Here is a 10,777-nt window from a genome sequence, read left to right on the forward strand (position 1 = left end):
GTTTCTTGCCTTTTTAATAAACATTTTTCCATAATATGACAGTCTTATAAATTTTCATAGATTTATGGTTGTACATTAAGAAGAGATGCTGAATCATTCTAATATTATTCAGAATCATACTTACCCAAATAAGTCTATTATACAAACAGCTTCTCAGTAATCGCCTGTCTAAACTGAAGTGAATTTAAAGAGCATATATGGAATGATTAGTTTTGACATTTTTCTCAAAGAAAGTAGGGCAAGAGACAATAAAGATATAGAGGAGGTAGTTTGAATTGATGAGAAGGGAAATTGAGATTGTTTTCTTTGATTAGTGGAAATTTTCTCAGCAAAGTGATGAAAATCAAATGGCGACTTGACAGGGGGAGTGTTTGAAAGTGCCTTGTGGGGACTAAGAGAGAAAGTCAAAAAAAATGATAAAAGCATTTTTATGTACAACCACATAGGCCCGAGTAATGTTGGGGAAAGAATGACGTCACAGGAAACAGTCATGAGAGAGCCCACCCCCGAGGTTCCCCCAGACTGGGGGCTAGAATGGTGCATGTAACCCACGGACATCGGGGCGAGATCCCGTGGTGCAGCCGTGGGCACTCTTGCGGGCCGGGGGGCTGGTGGGGCGAGCAGGGCCGGAGACCCTGGGGTAGAGGTTCTGTAGGATGTTGCGGTCAGAATGAGTAGTGTTTGAAACTGCAGGGTGTCTAAGTTCAAACTTAGCAGGAGTATTAAGGTCTTCAGTTCAAGTTAATTATCAGTTGGGTCACGTCAAGACTTTTACCACTGGATTGCCTGAGAAAGCCTGGTATGATCATACTTGAATAAATCTCTGCTATTCACACTTTCCTTTGTCACTGGTGTTATTTTTTCCTCTTGCAATATGCTTTATAAGTGCATTTTCATTTTCTATCCTCTTTGTGTGCTTTTGTTATAATACAACCTAATTTGTTTTTTGGAAACAGACAAGATACGAATTATAAATTAATTTTTGAAACAAAATCTTCTGGTATTTGCTCACCGTCAGCTCTATTCACTAAAACAATTAATATTCTTTTCTTATTTCTAGATTGTGAAAGATGCTTACCAAGAAATGACAGCCACAGTTTATCCTGAACCCCCAGACAAGGAAGCGTTTGTCCGCTCTCAGGTGTATAGCACTGATTATGACCAGATTCTACCTGATTGTTACTCTTGGCCTGAGGAGGCGCAGAAAATACAGACCAAGCTTGACCAATAGCATAATAGCTGACATTTCTAACTCCATTAACAAGATCTTGAAGTCTTTCATAATTTTTAAAGATTGGAATCTTTTATAATGATTCATAGTAGGCTGGATTAAGATGATTTTACTTTAAGAATCTAAAAAGTGATGGAAGAATATTAATATACTTTAGGGTAAATACCATACTAAACAATTTTGCTTCATTTATTTTCTGGTTATTTACGGTTTCTATCTTAATTACTTTGCCCAAGTTCTCTTTAAAAATTATTGCGTCTATTACTGAGAAACTAATCTTTTTTTATAGGGAACTAATGGGAAGACCAAAATTAGTAATAAATTGATATGATCAGTAAAAACCCTTAATTCTTTTGTTGGCCATTTTATTAAAAATCTTTTTTTTAAGTAAAGGTAGAAATGAATGTAGGCATAAATGAACATTTAGTAAAAACAGACACAACATTTTGTTGCCTAGAGAAAAACTTCTCAGGTATTTTTATTCCAATCCTAAATTATATTTGTTCTTTTTGTGCAACTGAATTCTAACATTTCTAAGAAAGTTAATTGCTGCTTATAATGCCTTGTGTAGCCTTAGATTTTAATATTCTTTCACCATTGTTATGTTTTCTTATCACCATGATCCTCGGTCAGAAATCCCTTCCTTCTGAAAGCTCCTTTCTTTCCCCTGACTGAACACCCAGTCCCTCAGCTCCGCGCCAGTGCTCCCAGGCCAGTGTGGGCTGCGGTCCCCTTGCTGAGGTCGGTCCTTTCCGCTCAGCAAAGCCTGAGCAGTGGGCAGAGCTGGGGCAAAGTAGGGAAGCTCCTCGAGAGAGGGCTGCCTGTGGAGCAGACTCCTTAAGACAAAGATCTCCAGAATCTGGAGCAAGAGCGTGGTTTCCAGACAAGCTGGGTTCCCACTTGAGTGATCTGCCCGAATGTCCCCTTGATTAGCTTAGAGAATCATGAGCTCACCGTGTTACAATAAACTCACTTTCCTCAGAGTTTGGAGAAAGTTTTGTAACTACTTCTCCAATATTAGAAATTACCCTTATGTCTGATACTAAAAAATTCTAATTACCTTCAGTAGTTACGGCCCACAAATTAATATTAATTTCAAGTTTTACTTTAAGAAACTAATAATTGAACCAGTGGAAACAATTTGAAATGCTTAAGTTCAGGTGCAATAACATTTGCTATTTATTGTAGAATTATTTGGAGAATTTTCTGTTTATGAAGTAATGCTTTTAAAGAATATAAGAAGATGTTCAAGATAACTATGATTTTGTTGAAAGTTGAAGGTTACACAAATTGTCATAAATGTGAATAGAAGGGGTGGTATTTGAAGGTAACATTTAGTGAAGTGTTTCCTCAATATAGTTTTCCTGAAAAGATCCAGAATGCCTGTTTCTGGTCTCTTTCCATGTTGTCTGTGCTCTAACTAAATGTATTCACCTATGCAAAATTAAAGCATACAAAAAGTTAAAATAAAAGCATAAAATTATAAACTATCTTTCTTAAAATGTCACATTTAAAAATGATAGTGCTTGGTCTTGGCAGTCATATGACAGAGTATTATGAGTTTTTAAAGTATTCTAGTAACTAATTTCAGTATGAATTTCATTCACTTACTGCATGTGAAGATTTTTGTGTGCTATGATGATGAGCTTCTTTCTTGTCCTCAGAGAAAGATAATGAAACAAGTGCTAGATGATTACTTACTAGGTTTCATGTTCTGTACACATTATCTTATTTAATGTAGTCCCTAGATTTATCTTGTGAAGTAGGTATTTTAAGTAACTTGTTGAATCTACTGATACTGTTTTACACTATATAAAAAGGTAGACTTTAGATGGATTTAAAGGCCTAAATATAATGTCTTTGGGACTTCAAAAGCACAAACATGAAGTAAATAAATGATATAATGCGTTATCTAAGGATGGGAAGGTTTTGCCTGATGAATGGCTGCTGCCATAAAACAGTGTAACAGGGAAAGAAATCCAGGACTGTGGGATAGTGTGGCTGCTTTTTCAGAGATGGATTTGGAGGACTTCCTATAGCTTAAAGTAGAATTAGCAGTAGCTCAGGTTTGAGTGCTGGAAGTCCTGTGTCCCAGGAAATCGCTTGGCCCTGGGCAAACCAGAACAGTTGACATGTCCTTCATTACTAATTAAAGACTCTCCTGTCTAAGAGGTTGTTACTGCCTTGCTGACACCCGTAATGACCTCACCCGGTATACCACCAGCTCCCTGCACATTCCTCCACCTATCTCTACACACCTGACTTCAGCATGGAAAGGAGCTGTGGGGCATATGATTAAAGAGGCAGATGCAGCAGGAGAAGACTCACAACAAAAGAATTCTGACTTTGTTCATTTATATTTGCAAAACCTGAGGACAAATGCATGGGATTCTGAAAATATTGTACTGAGGAAGCAGAAGTATAATTTTGGATTGGGCAGAACTGATTGATAGGGGTGCACTTGGCCGCAGATTCTGCATTCACGTGTTGCCTGGAGCAGTTGGAAGTGTCCTACTTGTTGGTTCAGTTAGTTAACTGAAATGTAGACTTCATGATGGCCCACATTAAATGAAATTAATGTAAACACTCCTTGGAAAAATATAAGGGAATTCAAAGATTTTCAAAGATAGGAGAGTGGAAATGGATTTGTTGTCAATCAGATGTTGGAGTGAATGTGATGGTGTCAGACCATCCTAATCCCAATGACCCCCTAAGCATCCCAAGAGGATCTGTCAGTGACCCTCCTTTCACTAAGGCTTTGAGAAGGTAACAGCATCATCCATGAACACCATTTCTTAAAAGTTGAGTTATAATTAACATATATTAGTTTCAGGGTACAACAGAGATTTGATATTTGATATTTGTCTATATTGAAAAATGATCATCACAATAAGTCTAGTTAATATCTGTCCCCATACAGAGATATATGCAGTTCTTTTTCTTGTGATAAGAACTTTTAAGATTTACTCTCTAGGCAACTTTCAAATATACAGTACAGTATTATTAACTGTAGTCTCCATGCAGTTCATTATATCCCCATTGTTTATTTATAACTGGAAATTTGTACCATTTGCCCCTTCACCTATTTTGCCCATCCCCGACCCCCAACCTCTGGCAACCACCAATCTATCTGTTCTCTGTATCAACATGAGCTGACTCTGATATATATGTAAATATAAGTATAAATATATATATATTTTAGATTCTACATATAAGAGAAATCATACAGTATTTGTCTTTCTCTGTCTGACTTATTTCACTTAGCATAATGCCTCCAACACAAGGTCCATCCATGTTGCCACAAATGGCAAGATTTTTATTCCTTTTTTATGGCTGAGTAGCATTGCATTCGGTGTACACCTTATCTGTTGTTACCATGTCTTGGCTGTGTAAATAATGCTGCAGTGAACATGGGGGGTGCATATCTCTTTTCCAATTAAGTGTTTTCATTTTCTTCAGATAAATACCCAGAAAGGAAATTGCTGGATCATATGATAGTTTTATTTTTAATTTAATTTTTATTTTAAATTCTATTTTGAGGAACCTCTATACCATTTTCCATTGTGGTTGTACCAATTTAATATCCGCCAACAGTTCCCTTTTCTCCATATCCCTGCCAAAGCTTTTTTTTTTTGTCTTCTTGATAATAGCCTTTCTAATAGGTGTGAGGTGATCTCTCACATGGTTCTGATTTGCATTTCCCTGGTGATTAGTGACATAGGGCATCTTCATGTACCTGTTGGCTATCTGTTTGTCAAAATATCTGTTCATGTCCTTGGCCTATTATTTAATCAGATTTTTTTGCTATTGCATTGTATGAGTTCTTTATATATTTTGGATATTAGCCCCTTATCAGATATATGATTTACAAATAATTTTTTCCATTTATTTGTAAAATAGGTTGCCTTTTCATTTTGCTGATTGTTTCCTTAACTGTGCACATGCTTTGTAGTTTAACTTACTTGTTTAGTTTTACTTTTGTTGCCTTTGCTTTTGGTGTGAAATCCAGAAAATCATCATCGAGACTAGCCGCAAAGACCTTATTACTGCCTATGTTTTCTTCTAGGAGTTTTACTGTTTCAGGTCTTTCATTTAAGTCTTTAGTCCATTTTGAGTTAGTTTTGTGTATGGTGTAAGATATGGTTCAGTTTCATCATTTTGTATGTGGCAGTCCAGTTTTCCAAGCATCATTTATTGAAAAGACTGTCCTTTCCCCATTGTATGTTTTTGTCTCCTTCATCATAAATTAATTGATGATATATGCATGAGTTAATTTCTGGGCTCTATTCTGTTCCATTGATATATTTGTCTGTTTTTATATCAATGTGATACTGCTTTGATTACTCTAGCTTTGTGATATAGTTTGAAATCAGGGAGCTGATGTGTCCAGCTTTGTTCTTCTTTCTCAAGATTGCTTTGGCTATTTGGCATCTTTTGTGGTTCCATACAATTTTAGGTTGGTATATTCTATTGCTGTGAAAAAATGCCATTGGAATTTTGATAGGGATTGCACTGAATCTGTAGATTGCTGTAGATAGTATGGGCATTTTAACAATATCAATTCTTCCAATCCATGAGCATAAAATATCTTTCCATTTACTTGTATCCTCTTAAATTCTTTCACCAGTGTCTTATAGTTTCCAGAGTACAGGTCTTTCACCTCCTTCCTTGGTTAAACTTATTCCTAGGTAGTTTGTTCTTTTAGATGCAACTGTAAATGGGTTTTTTTCTTAATTTCTCTGATAGTTCATTAGTATATAGCAATGCAACGTATTTCTCTATATTGATTTTGTATCCTACAACTTTACTGAATTCATTTATTTTAACAGTTTTTTGGTGGAGTCCTTAAGATGTTATATAAATAATATCATGCCTTTTGCAATTAGAGACAGTTTTAAATCTTCCTAACCGATTAGGGTGCCTTTTATTTCCTTTCCTTATCTGATTGCTGTGGCTGGGACTCCCTGCACTGTGTTGAATAAAAGTTGTAGGAGTGAGCATCCTTGTCTTGTTCCTGATCTTAGAGGAAAAGCTTTTTAATTTTTACTGCTAAGTATGATATTAGCTGTGGGCTTGTCATATATGCCCTTTATTACATTGAGGTATGTTCTCTCTATATATATGTTGAAGTATGTTCCACACTTTGAGAGTTTTCATCATAAATGGATGGTGAATTCTGTCAAATGCTTTTTCTGCATTTATTGATATAATCAGATGACTTTTGTCCTTCATTTTATTAATGTGCTATATCACATTGATTTGTTAATGTTGAACCACCCCTGCATTCCTGGAATAAATTGTACTTGATCATGGTGTATGATCCTTTTAATGTATTGTTGGATTCGGTTTACTAATATATTGTTGAGGAAATGAAAAACATTTTAATGACTTTTCTGTAAGCTGGAGAAGTTGTGGGAAATGCTGTGTTTAAAATGGGCACCCTGTTTCAATGGAGACCTCAGAATTTTGGGGTTAATAGAGGCTCAGTAGCACTTTGCAGTGATTAACATCTGGAGACAAGGGGTAAACATTTATGGTAATAGTAAGCAGGTCTAGTGTGATTGGAATCATTGGCCTACAGAAATCTTTGGTGGTGTTCAGTAAACCACAGGGCCCTATTGCTGAAATGATGTTGAAAAATTTAATAACTAGGATAAAAAATATTTAACAACAGGTACTGACCAAGGAAAATAAGTGCCAGTGTATACAGCTGTTACAGCTATACTGGTGTGTATCAGTTGAATATTAGCTTGGCTTAGAACCAAATATGTGGGCAGCCCATGTAGGTCCTACTTGATATGTGTTAACAGTATCAACAGGAAACCTTGAGCAGAGCTGCAAAGATAATGCCAAGGCTCTCATCAACTTGCCGTGCACAGTGGGAATGAAAGATCCCTAAGGTGAAGAACTCTAATAAAACTGTTTCCAAAGTCTTCCTTTCAGGCTTTAATTACTAGGATAACAATGCACTGCAGAAAGGAAGCCACTATGTCTTTTGGAAATCATCTGGCGTCAACTCTGATCAAAGACACATTTCTGGGATCTCAGAAACCATTGTGATCTATGGGATTAAGTGTATGCTACAGAAATAATCCGTTCTCTAGTTATTTTCCAAAGGGAGAGCTAGAATTGATTTGTTCATCATCTATGAAAATATCTCTACATTGGTTCCCTGATGCATTAAAAAGTTCATTCTGGCAGGAAGTACCAAATGCCAAGATTAAGTCCCACCATCAAAAGTTTTAAAAGAAGCAGGGGTTTGAGTCTTACCACATCTTGACTTAAGATGTTCTTTGGCATGTGCAGGAAACTGCACTTAAGAAGTGCAGCATATTATTCACTAAATTAATGAGAAATGATGCCATCAGTAGCTGCTGTGAGACAAGTTCTGTTGGAGCAAATGTGTAGGTGGCTCTTAATTTGGCCAATGCTTTTTTGTTAATTTTTCTTTTATTTTAGTAAGTAGAGGGTCCTTGATGCAGTTTGTGCTGTCAGTAAGGAACATTACAGATTGTCTTTTTTCAATGTTTCATTAGCTTTCTGAGTCTGTTACAGAATATAGCTCTTGATACAAGACCTTAATCATCTCACCATGGTTCAGGGTACTGCACTGGTCTCACACAGTGATAATGATATGCTCAGAGGCCCTGGAGCACAGGTGTCATTAGGTTCCCTGAATACCTGCTAAGATCCCATGAAAATATAAAAGTCAGCCACCTCAGCAAATCTGTGGAGGTGCAGTCTGATGCATGCTGGGATGTGCCCTCCATTGCAGTGAACAAATCGTGTGCTTTGTTTTACCTGTGGCTCAGGAGGGCCCTCAGGGATTGATTGGTAGTCTTTGAATTTTGTGTCTCCTGCTCAAACCAATTTATGAGTTGATCCAAATGCTTTTTTAGGTGGGCTCAAAAAAGAAAGGCCTCTCCAGCTGGTCCATGCCACACTGAGAGCAGTTTACCATCTGGGCCTTATAAGGGAGATCTAATGGGCTCAGAGTTTTGAGGCAAACAGGATTCTCTGTAAAACAAGAATTTTTGAGCAAACCACGCCTTTTTTGGAAAATAGCTATTCTTTTCAACTTATTACTGGGCTACTTGAGATAAAAGCAAATGGAAGAAAATTGTTCTGTTCAAAAGGGTTCCTTGGACACCGCAAACAGGCTCCTTCAGGGCCTTGTCATGTTCTCAGAAGAGATAGATGGTGTATAAACAGCCATATATGGCAACATATGATTTGATGTAGGGATGTTTTAGAAGATACAGTGTTATGGTCCATAAACTCATCTGGCTCACTCCTCAATCCATTAGGCAAGTATCCACAGCCCTTAGACCGACACATAATAGACCAATAAGGAGTGAAAAGCAAAAAACATACTTGAAGAAATGCTGATTTAATTCAGTAAACTTTAAAAAGACACTGCAACATTTATAATGAGCATTCTTTCAAAATAACCACTTTAAAAATAACTGTGTACAGTAACAGGACTCTTAAGTTACAAGCAATAGAGACTAATTCTGGTTGTCTAGACAAAAAAGCAGAGGTTGGGTAGCTCAAAAGAGGTGTTGAAAACTGAGTATTTAATAGGCCAGAAATGCCAAACCACAGGGAAAGGACAGTTGGTTGTAGTGCTGTGTGTGTGTGTGTCGGGGTGGGGGGTGGGGTGTTGTGGGCTGTAGGGGCGCTGGGAGGGAGGAGAGTGGGATGTGTTCCTATTCGGCCAAGCAAACAAATCCCAGCAGTCTACCGTACTTACAAAGCTGAGCTTTGAATGGTCATGCAGAGTTTCTACAAAACCTATACTTTTCCCATAATTAATGTGTATTATTAGTGCTCCTGATAGGAAAAAAAAGTATTGCTGCATGTTAATATTAAATTACTGTGGGCTTGTAAAAAGAAATTCTGAAAATTTTTCATCAGAAATAGCTCCCGAAGCAGTAATGAACCCATAAACTGTAATTTATTCATTTATTATGTAAATAATCTATTTTTGGTTCCATATTGTTGTTCTTTATCTGTCAACTCCTTTTGCTAATTTAATCATAGAAAAACCCCATAGGAATGGTTTAGGCACATAAAGGTGGATGGCACTTAACACAGAAAAAAATTCTAATGGAGTTAATCTCTTTAGGGCCTAAAAACTTGTTGCTATTAAACTTACTGATGGTCTTACAGAGATTCACTCCTATACTGTGTTAAGTCCTGGTAAAGATCAAGAAATGAATCTCTGGCAATGTTAGTCCTATTTCTTCCCTTGGTTAAAGTGCGAGGCCCTCGCTTGACTCCAGCCACAATCGAGGCTAGCATTAAAACACAGATGGGCAAACTGGATGATCTGGCAAGGCAGGCGAACAAGGTCTTGGCTTCAAGGTCTGAGTTGTGCCCTGAAAGGAAAATGCTTCTGAGTTATATTAAAGCATAGGCAGGACAGAGTAGACCTGATTTCAGGGCCTTAAGGTCAGGAGAGTCAGCTTAGTGCAGGGTCTGCTGTTACGTTATATATTCACCCTAGCCCGAGGATGCATGTCTGCATCCTAGACACAGAGAGCAAGACCAGAATGTGCTTGCATCAAAAATTCTTTGAGCTCCCGCAGCACGTGCAGCAGTGTTCGCACCTGACAGAAAGTACGACAAAATGGAGCAAGGCATTCACCGCCAGGTCACCAATCTCAGCACCCAGCTCTGGCATCCTGTGGGGACCAGAACATAGTGGGGTGCCAGGGACTCCCTGGGTCAGGGACTAACTACCAGGGCAGCAGTAGTTAACCAGAGACTGTGAAACCAGAGGAAGCTTCAGAGAGGCAGCTCAGGACATCTCTCAACACAGGTGAGCCTCCCAGGGTCTGGGGAGGAGTAGTACTTTGAAATGAAAAGGTTTGTCAAGTGCTACTTAAATAGGGCTTATAAACTCATTTTGTAAAAAATCTGCTGAAGTGTGTGGAGCTTGGACTTTTCCAATGAGATGGCAGTGACTTAACTAACACCAAAATGCAGCACTTGATAAGGAGATGGTGCAGAGCCACCTGTCCTGGTCCTCCCAACGCTCTTGCCTTCAGAGCAATGTGCCAGGGCAAGGAGGCCGGAATGCATTACACCTGGGGCACTTTGTAGATGAGAAACCATATCATTTTTTGTGCATAGGAATTCAACTAAGAATGTTGGCATGATTATTCTTAGTATCATTAATCAACTGATGTAAACAGCCAGACAAAACACATAACATTATATGTCATCTTCATTACACTCGGGACTTCATGACTGATAACTCTGCTGTTACAGTTCGGATCTGGTTTTACTAAAAGAAAAAAACATAAAAATGGGGGTTTAACTTAAAGAAATGTAGTAAACATGTTTTTGTCATGCTTCCTTTGTTCTTATTTTAAACTTAGAATTCACCTCCAATAATGAAAGAAAGAAAATGTGTGTCTTCTGTATGCATGCATCATGAAAGGGAAAAATGTTATTTGTATTTGAGTTCAGAGCTACAACTTGAGTACTGATATTAACTATAGGCTATGAACTCCTCTTTAATTAAATCAACATCAGTAA

The 10,777-nt window shown here is 37.6% G+C and overlaps 1 protein-coding gene across 1 annotated transcript in view; it reads left to right on the forward strand.

Annotated features, from left to right (window-relative positions):
• The window catches only part of ME1 (malic enzyme 1), a 256,822-nt gene extending 254,101 nt beyond the window's left edge, over positions 1–2,721 (forward strand). The window contains exon 14 of the mRNA XM_037004920.2: positions 1,061–2,721. Within this exon, the coding sequence (XP_036860815.1) occupies positions 1,061–1,231 (171 nt within the window). The 3' untranslated portion in view covers positions 1,232–2,721. The remainder of the gene's footprint in view (positions 1–1,060) is intronic.
• Positions 2,722–10,777: the final 8,056 nt, after the last annotated feature.

This window comes from Manis javanica, chromosome 13, assembly GCF_040802235.1.
Source record: "Manis javanica isolate MJ-LG chromosome 13, MJ_LKY, whole genome shotgun sequence".
Classification (NCBI taxonomy): domain Eukaryota; kingdom Metazoa; phylum Chordata; class Mammalia; order Pholidota; family Manidae; genus Manis; species Manis javanica.